At 33.9% G+C, this 20,776-nt stretch overlaps 1 protein-coding gene across 1 annotated transcript; it reads right to left on the bottom strand.

Moving 5' to 3' along the window:
• Positions 1 to 480: 480 nt before the first annotated feature.
• Positions 481 to 5,426, bottom strand: LOC135846569 (pupal cuticle protein Edg-78E-like). The gene is made up of 2 exons (XM_065365745.1): positions 5,258 to 5,426; positions 481 to 1,198 (listed from the first exon to the last, which is right to left on the bottom strand). Exons 1-2 carry the CDS (start codon positions 5,270 to 5,272, stop codon positions 629 to 631), a joined length of 585 nt encoding a protein of 194 aa, XP_065221817.1. The 5' UTR covers positions 5,273 to 5,426; the 3' UTR covers positions 481 to 628.
• Between the last annotated feature and the right edge of the window lie 15,350 nt (positions 5,427 to 20,776).

Below are 20,776 nucleotides of genomic sequence, written 5' to 3'. Positions count from 1 at the left end.
CTATGAACATGTATGTAGTTTGATTTGGTTTCGAAATATGATGTCCCTATTGTTTGTGATGACGAGTATGGAGTGGAAAAAGCGAAAATCAGATTCGGTATTGAAAATTCGATCGTAATCGTAGCAGTACATGGAATAAATTGTTTCGAGTTGGAATCGACGACGATGATGGCGGTATTTGGATATGTTAGGTTGGTTTGTCGAATAAAAAGACCAGAGTCGAGGAAGAAGGAAGTGTCTATCGAAAAAATACATAATTCTTGCGAGGGGTACCATACGATATAGTACGTGTAAATTTATTATTCTCGTGTGTAGGATGAAGGAATTGGAGTACGAATGCGAGGAAAAAAACTGGTTACGAAGGATTTACCATACTGCAGTGTTGTTAATCCCTGCCACAGGGCCCTCGTTATAGTTCATTCGATGATCGATGATTTATCAAATAGGAAGAACACAGCTCAGAAAGAAAGAAATGTCAGATCATTTTTTTTGTTCTATTTTGATTATTTTTTTGTTGTTAATTTAATTTCTTTATTAACGTATAAACTTATATTTTTTTCATTTTATTTTTATTTAAGGTAACTATATTTTGTTTTATACATTTAAAAAAAAAATCACACCTTAATTATTAAACAATACTATTAAACGTGTAACTAAACCCATCTGGAGTCTGTTTAACGTTCAACTTAGCCGGTGGGTATTGACGAGCAGTGATCGGATTCTCAGTACTGGAGATAAGAGGCAAAGGCTGCAATTGGAAAAGATTCAAGAGAGGACTACCCGGAGCCGGATAAGATTGGAATTGCACTTGCAGAGAATTCGGTTGAGGTGGAACTGCGGCTGCTGGGCTGACCTGTTGTACTTGGTAGTTGACTGGTAAAGGAAGCTGAGCGATACTAGGGAATGAATTGACCGGTAATGGGGCCGGGGGTACTGGGATGTGATCTCCTTGGGCTTGGAATCCGTCTTTACCAGCTGTGTAAGTGATCGTTTTACGGTGGCCGTTCGGATCGATATAGGTGTACGAGCCTTTGCGATTACCTTCGGAATCGGCTTCTTCTTTGAATTCGACGCCGTCTTCTTGAGTGTACGACGAGCCGAATTGGCCGGCTGTGTTCAGGTATCGCGATTCGCTGATGATGGCTGCCTCCTGGGAGGATTTCTGGCCGGCGATGATACCGGCGAGGGTGAGTAAGATCTGGAATTCAGAGACAGATTGGTGTAGATTTTCAGCTAGAGGGGGGTGGAGGGGGGGGGGTTAAAATTATATGTATCGACGAATATTAATGTTGATATGGGATGTGTCTTGACATTTTGAACAAAAGTTGACTATCGGATGTTGGGGAAGAGGGGGGAGGGTCGTTTCTGGTCTTCTGTGTCTAAAAAGGTATTTTTTGAGCAATACTTTTTTTTGGAGCAATTTTGAGAACATTGATGTTTGCCACACCCTAAAGACCTTACTACATGATAAGATAGTGAAATCCGCACTTTCTCAAATTTTGACGAAATTCACCCAAAATGTTAGTTTTGATGTAAAACCATCCCAACATTTTTTTGAGTCGACCCCCCCCCCTGTAAAATGTACCTATACGTGCTCAAAATTCAAAATTCTCGTTCTCCCGAGTTGGTGGCCCAAAAATTTTGAAACTTTCTCAGAAAATAGTCACTAGGTATTTTTCAATTTTTTTTCATATTTAAAAGGGTTGGAGGGGGGGGGGGGTGAAAATGTTGAAAAATTCGTAAAAATAAAACGAGGAGGAGATCTTCTGCGAAATTTATTCGAAAATTCACTTACAATCCCAAACGATAACATAAATATTCTTTGTAGGGCTCAAAAATCGATGCAACTTGCTCAAAAAAATTGAAATCTTGCAAAAAAACGTGTTTTTTCGTCATTTTTTGTCGTATTTGGACTTTCAAGAACAGAGTTTTGAGAAAAAAACACGAAATTGATAATTTTTTAATTTTAAGCCTCAAACGTACGTAGTAGTCCAGCATATGACAATAGGAGTAATTGCACCCCTCCCCCCCCCGATCCTTCGGGACAACTTTTTTCTTAAAGGGGACATCCTCTAAGGAACATTTTAAAGCAAACTTGCCCCAAAAAAAAGTTGGCCTTACTTACAAAATGGCGACCATTTTGATTGACAGGTCAGCCGAAATCGCAGATTTTGCGTTTCAACATAGGGCTTGCACGAAATTTTTCAAACTTTACACAGGTAGATCGAAAGATCATGCTGAAATTTATCACCTGTCAAAATTTCAAGTGCTAAAGTGCGTTTTTCGATTTTTGGTGAATTTTTGAAAATCGAATTTAGGCCAAAAATGAGGGGAAAAATCAAAATTTTACCAAATTGACCAAGAAACCCTGAAATTTCGGATATACCCTATTTTCAACATGCTAAATCGATTGGAAATGGTTTCAACCTGTTTTGAGCAGTTCTGGAGCCTCCAGCGACTTTTGGAAAATTACTGGAGCCTCCAGTAGATTTTTGAAACTTGGAATTTCCTAAAATTTCATCAAATGGAGATGGAAAGCCGAAATTCATTCTTCAAACCAATTTCAATTCACTACAAAGTCGACTGCAGGTGGATTTCAAGTCGTTATGGAGCCTCCAGCGACTTTTTGAAAATTACTGGAACCTCCAGTAGATCTTTGAAACTTGAAATTTCCCAAAATTTTATCAAATGGAGATGGAAAGCCGAAATTCATTCTTCAAACTAATTTCAATTCGCTGATTTCAAGCCGTTTTGGAGCCTCCAGAGACTTTTTGAAAGGTTTTATGGCGTTTTTTGGAAAATTGAAATTTCTAAAAAGTAGCCGGAAGCTTCAATTAGTTTGCGAAGTAAATTTCAGCTTGTTAACTCTATTTGATAAAATGTTGTGGGAATCTTAAGTTTTAAAAATCTGGTGGAGACGCCAGTAATTTTCAAAAAGTCGCTGGAGCCTCCAAAATAACTTGAACCCACCTGAAGTCGTGTTCAGAGGGGGTTAAAATTGAAGTGCAGAGTAAATTTCGGCTTTCCATCTCCGTTTCATGAAATTTTCTAGTTTCAAAAAACTACTGGAGCCTGGAGGCTTCAGTAATTTTCAAAAAAGTCGCTGGAGACTCTAAAATGACTTGAACCCACCTGAAGTCGTCTTCAGAGGTAGTTAAAATTGGAATGTAGAGTAAATTTCAGCTTTCCATCTCCATTTAATGAAATTTTGTGAAAATTTAAAGTTTCAAAAATCTGCTAGAGGCTTTAGGAATTTGTCAAAAAATTGCTGGAGGCAAGCTCCAAAACGACTGGAAATTCACCTGCAGTACTTCGTAGCGTATTGAAATTAGTTTTTAGAATAAATTTTAGCTTTACAACTCCAAATTTGATGGAATTTTGTGGGAATTTCGAGTTTCAAAAATCTGCTGGAGGCTCCAGAACGGCTCAAAACAGGTTGAAACCGTTTCCAATCGATTTGGCATGTGGAAAATAGGGTATATCTCAAATTTCAGCTTTCTTGGTCAATTTGGTAAAATTTTGATTTTTTCCCTCATTTTTTGCCTAAATTGGATTTTCAAAAATTCACCAAAAATCGAAAAACGCATTTTAGCACTTGAAATTTTGACAGGTGATAAATTTTTGCATGATCTTTCGATCTACCTTTGTAAAATTTGAAAAAGTTCGTGCAAGTCCTACGTTGAAACGCAAAATCTGCGATTTCGGCTGACCTGTCAATCAAAATGGCCGCCATTTTGTAAGTAAGGCCAACTTTTTTTCGGGCAAGATTGCTTTAAAATGTTCCTTAGGATGCCCCCTTTAAGAAAAAAGTTGTCCCGGTGGATCGGCGGGGGGGGGGGGGGTGCAATTACTCCTATTGTCATATGTCGGACTATAGGTAAAAACAAAATAGTCCCGAGGCAAATAGCAAGCAAACTTCGTGTTAAAAGCATGAAATTTTGCTTGATGCCAAAAGATACCAAAACAAAATTTTATAAGCACTGGAGAAATTCGCTAAACCCCGTAGGATGGGTCCGGCAGAGGAGGGGTCGAAAGGGAAGTCAGCCTCCCATTTTTCAGATTTTTCATTTTTGACCGTTTTTGGCATCATTGTTATATAATTCAACCCCGCTGAATTCAAATAGTCAGTACTTTCATGATCCGAGGTGGTGGAGTGTCTCATATTTGAGATTTTTCAGTTGAGGATTTTGCCTTTTTTCTTAAAAATACCCCAAAAATCCAGTTTTTACGAAAATCTTGCCGGCAGAAAAATAAAACATGAATATTAGTCCCTCCAGAAAACTGCAGTTTTTGGGGTATTTTTAAGAAAAAAAGCAAAATCCTCATTTCCCCGAAAGTTTTGACCTTAAAAGTCCAAATACGCCAAAAAATGACGAAAAGGCACGTTTTTTGCTAGATGTTGATTTTTCTGAGGACTTTGCACCAATTTTTGAGCTCCACAAAAAATATCTTATTCCTTAAGGCGTAACTGAATTTTTGAAAGAAATTCGTAGAGGGCCCTTTTCTCATTTTTTTGTTTACGAATTTTTAAAATTTTCAACCCCCCAAGAACATTTTTAAGTATGAAAATATTTTTTGACAATTCCTCGTACGCACCTATCTATAGGTAGTGATTATTATTTTCCTATGATAGTTTTAAAATTTTTGAATTTTGAGCATGTATGGGCACATTTTTCAGGTTTGGGTGGAGAGGTCGACTCAAAAAAATTTTCGAGATGGTTTCCACATCAATTTAACCAAAGAAAGAACGTAAACATAATTTAAATCGTGTTTTCTGTTTTTTTTTTGAGAAAGCACTGTTTTAAAAAAATATTGAGTTGGTGATTTTGTATTTTTTTTTTTTTCATTTTATACGATTGATTTCCCAAAATTTCTTTACTTTTACCCCTCGTGCACTTCGAACCCTTATTTTCACTACTTGAATGATCAATGGATTGCATAACTCTTCATTCAAAGGAGATTTGATAAATATAAATGTTTGCTCTTAGGGTTTCGCTTGATAGAATTTTTTTGAATTTTTTGATGGTTTATTGTTAATGATTTTTGAAAAATATTAATTAATTCGAGTTAGGATTCCTACTGAAAAAAATTTTCAAAAAAATCTGTATAATGATTTTTAAAAAACCAATGCTGATTGGGAAGAAATGATTTTTTTTGCACGCATTAGAAATCTAAAATCTTACATTTTAAATTAAAAATATATTTTCCAATCGAGTTGAAAAATGATCGAGAAGAAAGAAAAAGTAACGATATTTACCAGAAATTGCAACATGTCGAGATAAACACTATAAAACAATGCTATACTATAACGAAAAAATAATACGTAATGATAATCTACGGAAACGTTCCCTGCCACAAACGAACGTGTACACTACCGAGACGATAGATGATATTGGACACTACAATTAACAACAATATAATTATGAAGGGGATGGAAAAGTTTCTTTATATATGGAAAACTGATCGCTCATCTAACTGCATTTGACAAGGTCGAGACCTTTCACCATGGACGTGACAGATTATATTTAAGTGATTCTCAAAATTTAATTTAATCGATGTTGTATTTTCATGTGTGTGTTTTTTTTTACAGGTAAGAGCTAAAATCATTGTATTCGTGCGGTGATGGGAGATGCTGTGGTCAATTTGTACGAAGTTCTTACTACTCGTAGATTCAACGTAATGAATAATGATGATTGTGAGATGAAAATACTGGTTAAAGTGTTGAATTGATGTTTACGAATCAGGCTCTGCTGATGAAAGGTACCATATTTTCCTCAGATCTTTTTCTTTTTATTGTTTTTATGGAAGAAACGAGCTTTCTTTTCTGATAAAATTCGCTCCATTTTACTATCAAAGCTGAGGTCGCGTTGATCATAGTGTGAGATTTTTTAAAATTGCCCATTTGATGAACTTTATGAACTTTTTCCAAGACTGTACTGAAAGGGGGAAATTTTTCTAGAATTAAAAATTACTCGAGTCGATGATTTTCGTGAATTTTTCCCAGGACCATAGTATTATAGAAAAGAGGTAAAGTGGATCATTTTCCCCGAGTCCAAATATTCTTAAAGGGTTCAAGATTAGATAATTATTTAAACCTGTATTTATTTTATTGGAAAACTGCAATTTTTACAGTTTTTGTGATTAATTGATCGACTTTGGGGGGAGGGGGAGATGCAAAATAACATCTGTCTTATTTTGGCTTTCGACGACTGACTTTCCCCACAGTTTGTCAATTCACTCTGAACCAATCAAGCAGTTCGCGAACGATTCATTTTTGTAAGTGGTTTTTTCAGTCAAGTTATTTAAAATTTTTTTTCTTCGAAATTTGATGGAACAATACGCAGAAAAAAATGCATGCGGAACCCCCCCCCCTCCCTAATGACAGCTCGAATTTTGAGAATGTTTCAATTTTTAAATCAATTCAGGTGATTCCTTGATATCCTTTAGTATGAACTTACACATCATTTACTTCAGCATCATTTTCAAGTTCAAAAATTCTCAAAATCTATCAACTTTTTTTGTACTCTTATTTTTGAGATATTTCATTTTTTATGTTTTTTTTTTATGATCAAAAAGTGGAAAAATTGTTTCAAAAATTGGGAAAAAATATTCGCGGATTTTTCTTTTTAAATTCCTCAGAATTTCTCAATTCGTAATTATTTGTCGTTGGAAAAGTGGTCTTGAAAGTGGATTTTGGTCAAAATTTTCAAAACTTCTATGTCAAAAAAAATCAAAACAAGAAAAATGCACATAATATTAGGACAAAATATGGATTCGAAATGTCCAAAATGTGTAACAATATGCATTTTAATTCAGAATGAATGCAAAATATGCGAAATAAAATTGGGCAATGGGTTTGAAACGTAGATCTAAAATTTCAAAATTTGTTTTATGTCTGGGTAAAGTTATTTTCTATGATATTTTGCTCGGCTTCATCAAATTTTAAAAACAAAAATTGAAAAACAACCCATCTCAGTGCCCCAAAAATCGTGTCCTGTCATCTACGGTTTTTTTTTGGTTTTTGGTTTTTTGTTTTTTCAAGGTAGTCAAAAGGTATTGTTATTTTCAGTTTTTAATCGAATTAGAGAATTTTCCATTCAATCATGTTTTTCAGTTTTTAAAATTTCTAGATTTAAAAATTTTTTTCAGTTCTTTTCAGATGAAGTTTTAAGAATTTTGACTCTGAAATTTTTCACCAGAGGAATTTTGATTTAACCCCTCCCTTCCTCGCCCTTCTCTCCCTTTCATCAAAAACATTCAAAATATGCACGTGTTTGAAAATTTAATGTTTAAAAATTCTGCTTTGTCCTGATTTTTTATGCATTATAAAAAGGAAACGACGTATTTTTGAAATGAGGTAATTTTTCTTTTTGGAACTTTCTGCAAAAACCGGCCATTTTTACTGTTTTGTTAAAAATCGAGAGTTTTTATAGATTTTTTTGACAAAAAGTGAGACATGCAAAAATCATGACTTTTTGACAATTTTATTATTGGGGGGGGGGATGATGCTTTTTTGCAGTTTTTTTTGTCGAAAAGGCTAAAGTTTTGTGAAAAATAAACGAACCTGTTGGGCAATTTTTGGAAATTTTTTTTTGCAACAAACAACAATTATTTTTTCTAGTTTTGCTAAAAATCTCGAGAATTTCTGTCAATTTTTGGCTATGAGAGACTGATAATTTTAGCAAAAAGCAGCACTTTTGCCAATCATGGGAAAAAAATTATGAGAAATAATTGAGACTATTGGACAATTTTTTGTAGAAAAAAGTAAGACATTTTAGATTTTTCCTTTTTTATGCAAAAAAACCAAAAATTTTTATCAATTTTTGAAAATTTGGAGTTTTTGCCAAAAATCAAGATCGACAATTCCAGCAAAAATTTTGACTTGTTGAGAATCCGATAAAAATACTTTTTTGAAATAATTTCAGTTCAAAATGAATTTCACTATCTATGCTTTTTATTAGCTTTGAAATACCTTACTTGTAAGGGCCTATTTAAAAATTTAAAGCCTATCTGATTTTTTGGAAAATTGTTCTACATTTATGATACGTCGATTTAATGGGAGCCTGTGATTGGAATTTTGAAGACCTGGACTTCTATTCTCTCTCCTTGTCCCTCTGACTTCGCTTTCACGTGACAATACTAGAAAATCATGATTTGGTACAGATTATCGAATTTTCAACTTTGATTTATTTCACATTTATGTACCTATGAATAAGAACGAAAATTCGATTCTGAAAATTCTCAAGTTTGCTGCTGCCTCTTGTTTTACTTTATATACCATAATATGGTATTTGGATACCCCTATCGCAGCATAGTCCAGTTTCTGATTCGTGTTTATCGTATACCTTCACACCATGGATAAATAATAAGTATAATACGAGCACAACTTGTGTATTTTGACACCGACGATGATAATATTGTGTATTAGTTTTACGCGATTACGTAATTACGACTGGACAGTAGACACGGCGGTGGCCAGCGACGTAGATGGCGCAGCGTAATGAGACCCAGCAACCATCTCAACCTGTCCGCTTCCGATTCTTCGTCTTGGACGTCGTGGTCGTCGTCGTAACACAAATACCTACCATTATTACATAACGATATGTCAGGAATGAGGAGCCTCACTATGTACCTCTACCTACATTCTTGTACAAAGTAGTATAAAAATAGCACCAGAAACAATATCATAACATAATACGATGTAGATATAGGTATCTAAATCTACAGATGCAGTGTAAGAGGGGAAATGCCATGGGCGCGAGGACCGTCATCGTTGTCGTCGTTGATAAATGAAGGTATTTTTCTTGAAATTATTCCACGTAGAGGTACCTTACTTGTACTTACCTACCTATGTCGTCAAGATGCGAGGGTCTTATACGTATAAAAATGAATTGTATTGTACGAAAATATTCATAATCCGTCGAATAATACAGATATTTTCTTATGTGTGACTGACTATATTATAAAAGAGCCAAAAGAGGTGCCGAAAAGCGACCAGAGTTCATCGTTTAGCGCGTTAAATGGATGTACCATTACCACGGTATAGTCCATCATTTTCTCTCTGTCTAATGTAATAGCGAGATGAAAACGCGAAAAAAAAGTCGAGGGAGACGTGAAAGGGGGCGATGGACATTGTTACCATTTTCACCATCGATGTTGATAACTCTCGACCATCTATTAGTACAGTAAATGAACACATACTACTAGCAACATATTTAGCGCAAAAATCTACCTATTGTATACGGCGGCATACACACTACACAGACACACACTCTGCACTATAGCGCATATTATAATGTGGAAGAAGAGGGGCGAATATTACGGCTATAATCGGGGCGGATAATGTAAATAAATCGGTAGATGGCAGAAAGTCTGTCATTTTTATCTAAACGTCTGACACTGACATGGTGACACGGTCCTATGTGTCCCTTTTGTGTTGTGTACACGACGAAATAAGCGAATGGCCTGCGGTGGTTGTATCTACACTTCATCATGTAAGCTAAATACTTATTGTGTTTTGATCTGTATCGGGTCTCTTTAGGGTGACGACAGGGTGAGCGAAAAAGTTGGCCGATATGGTATATAAGGTGCGTGGTAGTTTATAATGTAAATGTAGGTAATAGGTATATAGAGCGACGTGATCGTGTTAATGATGGAGTATTTTATAAGGTTTTGTTTGAATAGGATATAGTTGGATGAGGTTTTCTCGAACACAAATTTTGAGTTAGTAAGTTATGAGTTTTCAGTTATTCCAAATGATGATTTTTAAACCGAAATGAACTTAAACCCCTTCCACAAGTTCTCAAAATTCATAAAACATCAAAATCAAAGTAATTTTTCAAAAAATGCGAAAAATTTGAAAAAAAACCGCAGCGGTAGATTGTTTAAAATTAAAATTGAAATAGATATTATTCTGCTTTGAAACTTTGAAACGTACAATTCACGCTTGAACATGTTGAAACGTTAGCTAATTAAAATTCATAAAAGTGAAAGTATAGTTACCTAAAATTTTTGAATGACTGAAAAAATTGTTTTAAAAAAGCATAAATTTGTGTTTTTATACAGTTGTTTGATGGTTTAAAACAAATTTGTTGTTGTTTTGTCCATTAAATATATTTTGTGGATTTTTACTTTATTTTCAACAACTTTTGTGTGAATTTTGTCAATTTTTTGGTCATTTTGGGCAAATTTGTCAATGTTTTGTGCAATTTTTTCAAAATTTCGTCATTTTAATACTTTTGATGTTTTTTTTTTTTGGATTTTTGCTCTTTGTAAAATTCATTTTCGTTGCATTTTTGAAGTTTTCTGGTAATTTTTAGTTTGGTTTTTATTGTATTTTGTAATTTTTTTTTTTAGCATTTTATCAACTTTTATGTGTACTTAAGTACTTACATCATTTCCAAAAATTTTCATTTCATCAACTTTTTGTAAATTTTTCTTTATTGAATACATATTTTATTCTATTTTGAATTACATTTTCAATTTGTTTTTTCTTGTTTTTGTTTTTTTTATTACTTCAAGAAATTTTTTGATATGTTGTGTAATTTTTGTCGAGTACATTTTCAACTATTTTTATAAGTATTTGACATTTTCAACTTTCTTTCGCTAAATTTTTCCATGTAAGTAACTATTGTGCAATTTTTGTAATTTCTATAAAATTTGATTTAAATTTTAAAAACTTATCCAAGCTTTAGCAACTTTTCATCAATTTTTTCAGTTTTTAAAAATTTTTTACAGCGTTTTTGTTAATTTTCTGTTAATTTTACGTAAGTTTTGGCAATTTATGCAATTTTCGTCGCATTATTTCAAGCATTTTTATTGCTTTTTGGTTAATATTTTGTTTTGTGTGAGTTTTGGGGTATTTTAATTTTTGCACCAATTACAGAAGTTTTACCTGGTTGAAATTTCAGCAACTTTTCATCATTTTTTTTTTGTTTGCAATTTTCAACAATTTTCAATTTTTTTATAATTTTTGGTGGTTTTTCAACATTTTTGAAATTTTTGTAGCATATTAATTTCAAGAAATTTATTATTTGTTTTTTGATGTTTTTATGTTTTGTGCCATTTTTGTAATTTTTCTAAATTTTTGAATTAATTTCAACAATGTTTATTAAAATTTTGGCAACCTTTTCTTTAAAACAATTTTTATGCTGTTTTTGTTGATTTTTTGATGGTTTTAGGTAATTTTTCAACATTTTGATGAAAAGTTTTGTAACGTAACATCTTACATCATTCTTTTGAATTTTGGCCAAAGTACGTATCAAGCTATTGTTTGATTTGATTTGATTGATTGATTGAAATAAATCGAGATCAATTAATTGACTTGATTGATTGATTGATTGATTGATTGATTAACGCAATTAACTGATTGATCGATTAATTTTTTGACTGACTGACTGACTGACTGAATAATTTTTTTCATTTTAATTGACTGAAGAATTGATTGACTGATTGATTGATTGATTGATTGATTGATTGATTGATTGATTGATCGATCTATGATCGCTTTGATTTAAGTGACTGATTTGGTAATTCTTTCATTGATTGATTAAAATCAAGATCATTCAATTGACTTGATTGATTGAATAACACAACTTATTGATTGATCGATTGATTCCTTGACTGACTGTTTGACTGATTAGTTGATTTGATTTGATTTGATTGATTGATTGATTGATTGATTGAATGATTCATTCATTCATTCATTCATTCATTAATTGTCTGATTGATTAAAATCGAGATCAATTGACTGATTAACGCAATTGACTGATTGATCGATTAATTCTTTGACTGACTGAATCATTTTTTTTCGTTTTAATTGACTGAGGAATTGATTGATTGACTGACTGATTGATTGATTGATTGATTGGTTGATTGATTGATCTATGATCGCTTTGATTTAATTGACAGCTTCACTGATTGACTAAATAATATTTTTTGTTTTGGTGCACTGATGGCTGGATTGATTGATTGAAATCAATCAATCTATGATCGATTTGATTAAATTGACTGAGTTGGTGATTCTCTGATTGATTGATTGACTGACTTAATTGATTGATGGTTCTTATTACTTGACTGCTTTACTGATTGACCTAATAATTTTTTTTGTTTTGATGCACTTGATCAATCAATCTAAAATTGACTTGATTAAATTGGCTGATTCGGCGTTTTTCTGATTGATTGATTGATTGATTAATTGATTGACGTTGCTGATTGGTTGATAACTTGTATTAATTGACTGCATCACTGTTCACTGATCTACTGAATAAATGATTGATGATTGATTGATTGACTGACGTGGCTAATTGATTGATCACTCTTATTAATTGACCGGTTCATTGATTGACTAAAAAAAATGATTCAATGATGGATTGATTGACTGACAATTAATTCATTGATCGATCTACGCATAATTGCTTTGATTAATTGGCTGATTCGGCGTTTTTCTGATTGATTGATTGATTGATTGATCAATCTAAAATTAATTTGATTAAATTGACTGAGTTGGTGATTCTCTGGTTGATTGATTAATTGATTGACGTTGCTGATTGGTTGATTACTTTTATTATTTGACTGCATCACTGTTCACTGATCGACTGAATAAATGATTGATGATTGATTGATTAACTGACGTGGCTAATTGATTGATCACTCTTATTAATTGACTGGTTCATTGATTGACTAAATAAATGATTCACTGATGGATTGATTGACTGACAATTAATTCATTGATCGATCTACGCATGATCGCTTTGATTAAATTGACTGATTCTGTGTTTTTCTGATTGATTGATTGATTGATTGATTGATTGATTGATCGACGTGTCTGATTGGTTGATCGCTGTGATTCTCTGATTGATTCATGGTTGCCTTGACTTGACCAACCGAATGCTTGATTGATTTTTTTATCAGTTAGACACTATTTCTACATGAGGCCAATTTTTTGTGATCTTCGATGATTTCATGCTTTACTCGTTCATCCATTCTCCATTGTAATAACTTTTGATCTGTTTTAACAAAGTTTTAATACAGGGTATTATAATTATGTACTTAATTTTGATTACGAGTAGATTTCGGATTGTACACGGAAAATAAAATTATGGTTAATTTTTACTATTTCATACAGTAACCGGATCCTATTCAAAGATATTGTGATTTTTACTATGAGATTAGTAAATTTTACTATGAAGAGTAATAAATTTTACGTAATTCTAGGTAAAATGTATTTTTTTGACTGAGTAAAAATCACTATTATTTTTGAATGGGATCCGGTTACTATACTGAAATAGTAATTTTTATTAATTTTTTTTTCCGTGTAGTGTACACTATTTCAATGACGACTTGTCAATTTTCAGTTTATTTTTAATAGATCTGTGTTCTTTCGGATCAAGAATGAAAACTTAATGCAGAATTCCTCACCCACGAGGATCATCTCTAGCTAGCGTGGAAAACTTCAGCCTTCGTCCATGTGTCCTCTTAATGACATACAAGATCATATTGAGTACCCATAGGAAAGTAACGCCGAAAAGTGGAATTCACCAGCATCGTTGAGGAGCACCCTGTACATCATTTGTTTGGCAGTATATTGCGGACGAGTTATTTAAATGGTATCTACTATTACTGTACTATAGAAAAAATAAAGAAGAAAGAAAGAGCAAGGCAGAAGAAGCGACTCGAGAAGGGGGCACGGTGATTTGATATAGGAGTTGAAAAGCTGGAAGCCGAAATGCCAATTTGTCAGTGGCTTTGAAAAGAATATAAATCCTCGTTTTTCTCCGCGTCGATACCTAAATAATTCCGAGGGGATGACGGACCAACAACACAACAACACGTACACAGACGAACCGAGTCGAGCAGCGAATTTTTTATCTATTAATCGTACATATCATCTGGAAATTTGCCACTTTTGCAAATTTCCATCAGTGAAAGATGCGAAATCACACGAATCTCGCTAAAATTGCCAATTGCATCGTGACCCGATCCGCTCGACTTTGCAGACGAATACGAACGGAGCAAAAGCGCGTATCTTCGGCACTCTGATGCGTATTGAGTCGTCCGAGGAGGAAGGACGAGCGACGAGAAGAGATAAAAGATGAAAAAACCGTCTATAACACAATATACTAATATAGTCGCGCGGAGCATATGTTCAAAAGGGGCCCGGGGGCTAAGCTAAACTACGTCCTCGGATTATCCTCGACGCTCTCCTCGTTTGTGCCATCGTTGTGTGCGTGTACTGGTGATCGCGGTGCGTTTACAAAATGCCTTACGAATGCAGCTGCAGGCGGCGACCCGGACCCTCTCTCTCTCTGTACTCGACGATCAAGCGACTATACAGATTTACCTGCACTGCGATGCAGCTCGAACCATACCAAAAGAAGCGAAGAGCGAAGCTCCGGTTAGCAAAATGGAGGAGATCGTCGTTTTGCAAAGATGTGGTTTAGACGTGTACGTATGCGAATTGCGATGAACTATGGTTGATGATTTCATCGATGGCGTAAGTCGTCGTAAGTCGTAAGTGCTATTAGGTGCCTTCCTGTGCGTGGAATTAGTGAAATTGGATTTATGGGATTGTCGTAGGGTAGGTGGACTTGATCGTCGTTGAGTGATTACCAATTGGCTTTGTTTCATGTTCGAGCGATTCTTTCAGGATCTGACTGAACGGCTATAAAGCCCAAAGCATCTTGTTTATTGTTAAAAATTGTCACTTTTCCGCTCAAAATTCCAAAAAATGTCATTTTTTAAAATAAAATTACCTTTAAAAAAAGTAGCTTACCGCTTGTTCTACGTACTTATAGGTGGGTAGTTCACTTTTATAAGACCAATAAGTAAACAGTACAACATTCAAAAGCAGGACAAAAGTAAGTCATTTGTCGAGAAATATTTTCTAATATTTCAGTTCAAGAAAAAGGAGGAATTAGATCAAACATTGGTCGGGGCAAAATTTTTCCATGTTGATATTTTTTCATTTTGAAATTTTTCCAAAAAAGTAGGATCTTTCAACAGAAAAGTTGGAGGGATCAGGGTCCAGTTTATTCAAACCAGATTTTTTCTACACTTTTGAAAAAAATTTCAAAAAATCTAGAAAAATTAAATAAACACGTACATTTTGTAAAATTTCAAATTTCGATTGAAGAAAATAGAAAAAGCAAGACTTTTTTGCAAATTTGGCGCAGGGAATTTTCTCAAATAGAGTGTATTTCAATGAAAGAACGAGGCAGTGGCGCACCCAGGACTTTTTTTTAGGGAAGGTGGTCGTCACGTGACGTAACATAGAGGTTCTCCAGGGGAGGGGGGGCAAACCACGCTTTTGGGAATCAATAATCATCAATTGGGGCAAATTTTTCAAATACCGCTCATGATGTACATAATATGATTATTTTATGAAAATAAAGGTAAAAATCACATGGTCGACGGCGTGTTTTGAGCCCTCGAGGGAGGAAAAAGGAATGTCAGAATTTTTTCAAGTCAAGATTTTTCTACTTTAAAAAATAAATTTCAAAAAACCAAGAAAATCAAATAGCAATGAAGTAAAAATAAAAAAAAACGTTGAAGTTTGACTGAAAAAAATTGCAATTCGGGCAAGAAAACGAAATGAAGAATTCTTGCAATTTAGTCAAAAAAAGTGGCCTTCTAACGGAATTTTCTCCGAGTTTTCAATTTGAGAGAAATGACGAGGGGGCTGGCGAAGAGAACCGTGCTGAAATTTATTCGAGTCAGAATTTTTATATCAACTCGTACTTTCGTAAATCACCGATAAAAAAATTTAAAACGCTAATATTCTAAAAAAAAGACCTTTTTTTTTTTGCAATTTTGTCGAAATTTTGAAAACTTAAAAAGATTGAGGGGTGGTGTGGGGGGTGGGGGAAGGTGGTAAATTTCCCAAAATCTTTTTGTTTTCGAAGAAAATTACAAAAATTGAAAAATTGAAAATCTTATAGGAAGAAGAGATAACCCTAAATGAAAAATCTGAAGTTGAAAAAAAAAAGAAATGAACAAAATTTTTTGTAGCTTTGGCCAAAAACACAGAACTTTTTTCAACTTTTGGCAAAAAATGACAGCCTTTTCATGAATTCGAAAAAAAACCAAAACTTGCGACAGGAAGTTTGAGAATGAGATTCGGTTCTCAAAATTTAATCGAGTAGAGATTTCTCTATTTTTAAAACAAACTAAGTAGTTAGTTGGAAAAATATTGAATAAAAAATTATTTCAAGTTATTTTTACTTTGAAAAAACAAATGAAAATACGTATCTAGAAATATAAAAGTTTTTGACCCCCACTCTTTTTTCCAAAATTAGACCTACCGCAATAGCCACCATTTTTTACAAAAATTTGCCTAGAAAGCAGGCTTTTTATTTTTACAATCTAAAAAAAAAAAACAAGATTTTTAAAAATTATGTATTTGCCAAAAGCTGGATTTTTTGCAGTCGTATAAAAAAACAGGTAGTCCGGCATATGACAATAGGAGTAATTGCACCCCCCCCCCCGCCGATCCTCCGGAACAACTTTTTTCTTAAAGGGGACATCCTAAGGAACATTTTAAAGCAAACTTGCCAAAAAAAAGTTGGCCTTACTTACAAAATGGCGGCCATTTTGATTGACAGGTCAGCCAAAATCACAGATTTTGCGTTTTAACATAGGACTTGCACGAACTTTTTCAAACTTTACAGAAGTAGATCGAAAGATCATGCAAAAATTTATCACCTGTCAAAATTTCAAGCTCTAAAGTAGATTTTTCGAGTTATGGTGAATTTTTGAAAATCGAATTTAGGCCAAACATGAGGGAAAAAATCAAAATTTTACCAAATTGACCAAGAAAGCTGAAATTTGGGATATACCCTATTTTCGACATGCCAAATCGATTGGAAACGTTTCAACCCGTTTTGAGCAGTTCTGGAGCCTCCAGCAGATTTTTGAATCTCGAAATTCTCACAAAATTCCATCAAATTGGAGTTGTAAAGCTAAAATTTATTCTAAAAACTAATTTCAATACGCTACGAAGTACTGCTGGTGAATTTCAAGTCGTTTTGGATCCTCCAGCGACTTTTTGAAAATTTCTGAAGCCTCCAGCAGATTTTTGAAACTTTAAATTTTCACAAAATTTCATCAAATGGAGATGGAAAGCTGAAATTTACTCTACACTCCGATTTTAACACCCTCTGAAAACGACTTCTGGTAAATTTCAATTCATTTTAGAGCCTCCAATGATTTTTTGAAAATTACTGGAGCCTCCAGTAGATTTTTGAAAATTGAAATTTCCCCAAAATTTCATCAAACTGAGATGGAGAGTCAAAATTCATTCCGCAAACTAATTTCAATACGTCACGAAGTTGACTGCTGGTGAATTTCAAGTCGTTTTGGAGCATCCAGCAAATTTTTGAAAGGTTGTATGACGTTTTTTTGGAAAATTGAAATTTCCTATAAAAGTAGCTGGAATCTTCAAAACCATATTTTGAAACCACCATGTAGTCTGCGAAGTAAATCTCAGCTTGCCAACTCCATTTCATAAATTAATGTTGGGGAAATTTCAAGTTTCAAAAATCTACTGGAGGCTCCAGTAATTTTCAAAAAAGTCTCTGGAGGCCCTAAAATGACTTGAACCCACCTAAAGTCGTCTTTAGAGGGTGTTAAAATTGGAGTGTAGAGTACATTTCAGCTTTTCATCTCCATTTGATGAAATTTTGGGGAAATTTCAATTTTCAAAAATCTACTGGAGGCTCCAGTAATTTTCAAAAAATCATTGGAGACTCTAAAATGAATTGAAATTTAGCAGAAGTCGTTTTCAGAGGGTGTTAAAATCGGAGTGTAGAGTAAATTTCAGCTTTACATCTCCATTTGATGAAATTTTGTGAAAATTTAAAGTTTCAAAAATCTGCTGGAGGCTTCAGGAATTTCCAAAAAGTCGCTGGAGGATCCAAAACGACTTGAAATTCACCAGCAGTACTTCGTAGCGTATTGAAATTAGTTTTTAGAATAAATTTTAGCTTTACAACTCCAATTTGATGGAATTTTGTGGGAATTTCGAGATTCAAAAATCTGCTGGAGGCTCCAGAACTGCTCAAAACGGGTTGAAACGTTTCCAATCGATTTGGCATGTCAAAAATAGGGTATATCCCCAGCTTTCTTGGTCAATTTGGTAAAATTTTGATTTTTTCCCTCATGTTTGGCCTAAATTCGATTTTCAAAAATTCACCATATCTCGAAAAATCTACTTTAGAGCTTGAAATCTTGACAGGTGATAAATTTTTGCATGATCTTTCGATCTACTTTTGTAAAGTTTGAAGAAGTTCGTGCAAGTCCTATGTTAAAACGCAAAATCTGTGATTTTGGCTGACCTGTCAATCAAAATGGCCGCCATTTTGTAAGTGAGGACAACTTTTTTTTGGTAAGTTTGCTTTAAAATGTTCCTTAGGATGTCCCCTTTAAGAAAAAAGTTGTCCCGGAGGATCGGCGGGGGGAGGGTGCAATTACTCCTATTGTCATATGCCGGACTAAGGACTTTAATCATTTTTGCAAAGCAACAATACCTTTTTCTGCAACATTTGCTTCAAATGCTACTTTCTTAATATCTTTGCAAAAAAAATCAAAAAGGGTACTTTTTTTGTAGTTTTGAAAAAACATTGAAATTTTTTTGCAGTGTTTGGCCCAAAAAAAAGTTATGTTTTTCGCAATTTTGTGAAAAATAGAACTTTTTACAATTTTGGTAAAAAGATGACCCTTTTCCCAATTTAAAGAAAAACAGAATTTTTTGAAACTTTGGCAAAAAAAACAGGATTTTGAAATTTTGACAGCGATACAACATTTTTTTTGAATTTCAGGAAGACTGAAACTTTTCATGCAATTTTGGCAAAAAGATATGATTTTTTTATAACTTTTTGAAAACCAAAACACCAAAACCGAAACCAAAAACTAAAAATCGGAAAACCTGAAAATACCTCGATGGAATAAAACACGAAGCAAAAACAAAACTGATAACCAGAAACTCTAAAAATGAAAATTGGAATTGAAAAAAAAACTGATGAGTGAAATCAATAAAACTGAAATCCAAAAAACTTGAATCCCAAAACTGGAAGCAAGAAAAAATACTAAAAATTAAATCAATAACAAAATCAAAAGTCAAAAAACAAGAAGAAAAAATCAAAAAAAAACTGAAAACTGAAAATTTTCAATATTAAAACGCAAAGTCTCAAGAAGAAAGTTGACCCCCAACTCCTCCACCCCATTCTCCCTCTTCTTAATCTTCTTCTTCTACATAATTATTCCGCAAAACCTTTTATTCCAGTCCACATTATGTATTCGTTCATATACCTCGAACACGCTATACAAACAAAGTCCTCAACCTTGCAATAATACACCATCCATCTAACACAAAAATGCGAATTTGCGGCCGGGCTACTGCCTTTTAGCATCTTAAACAAAAATACGAGGGTTCGTAATTCGTATAGTGTATCTACCGAAGGCGAATATGACAATACATAAGAAAAGACTGACCATACGAGTACATACAACTGGACGAACGTCAGAGAGAGAAAGAAAAAAATCGAGACCTTCGGACTTCTGTTGCCACTACAAGCATTGATCTGCGATCTCTTTTACAAAAACTACCGCCAAAGACAACGAGTCCAGTGTCTGAGCATGCAATTAAGTCGTCCCTTTTTCGCTACTGTGTACGGGATTTCTTTTCTTTGCCTTTGATTCCTTTTCGAGCTGGTTCTTTCTCGCTCTTTCTCTTCTTTCTCCCGTTAACTAAGTAACTCTTTCTTTCAGCAGATCTACCTTCGCTCGTTTCTTAAAGACGCGACTTATTTCACGGTGAAAATCATTTTGCTTTTTTCCGCCTATAAAAGTAAATAAACACTCGTCTTTTGTCGTATCTTCTGTTCCGCTAATACCAGCTAATAGGTATACCAGATATCTACCTGATGTGCCCTATATGTATAGCTGCCTAATGTTGGTGAATTTGTATTCGTAGAATGAAATTTTGTCTGTTTTATTTTATTTTATTTTTACTATATTTTAGAGATACATTGTAGGGCATGTGAGCTTCACTTAAGTGACTATAAGAAATCCAGTGTGCGAATAAATGTAGTACCTAATTTTAGAGCTATACTTAATACGTGTACACGTCACACATTAGTTTATCGTAATAACTACATAATTATATTATGTGAGACTTTCCCGAGAATTTTAATGAAATGAATCACAATAGATCGGTAACAAACTATACTGTTACAAGTACCTATCAAAATTAAGAGAAAAAAAATTGGTATTATTCAGTGCCGAAGCAAACACTCTCGACAATATTCAAGAGATCCCTAATCCAACTACCTATACCTACATTCAAATCCAGGCGAAAATAACTTAATTATTTAACACGCACACAGGCATTTAAACGTATCAACGCGTATCACGCCTAAAGTACCTATACACGTATAATTTTCACATCGAGTTACGAGGGTGGGGTGGTTTTTTTTTATGGAGGAACCTACGAAGGGGGGTTGATCGCATCGAACTAATCGATACTGTTTTTAACGACGCGTACGAACAATAAATCCAATTGTAACAATTACCAACCAGATTTCAAGTATCGCGTTTAAAATTTTTTACTTCAATTTTTTTGTTTCATTTCGTCGATCTCGTTGATATTGTACTCGAGTGGTCATAGCAGCTGGTTACCGCGGTGCCGAGCTCCCAAAGAGTCTGGGAATGTTAAATAGCGTGGTTTTTTTCAAAGAGGTGGCCAATATACATGTACGTAATATTTGTCCAATGTATTGTG

Source organism: Planococcus citri, chromosome 5, assembly GCF_950023065.1.
Source record: "Planococcus citri chromosome 5, ihPlaCitr1.1, whole genome shotgun sequence".
Classification (NCBI taxonomy): Eukaryota; Metazoa; Arthropoda; class Insecta; order Hemiptera; family Pseudococcidae; genus Planococcus; species Planococcus citri.
This window is presented reverse-complemented; position numbering and strand designations above follow the sequence as displayed.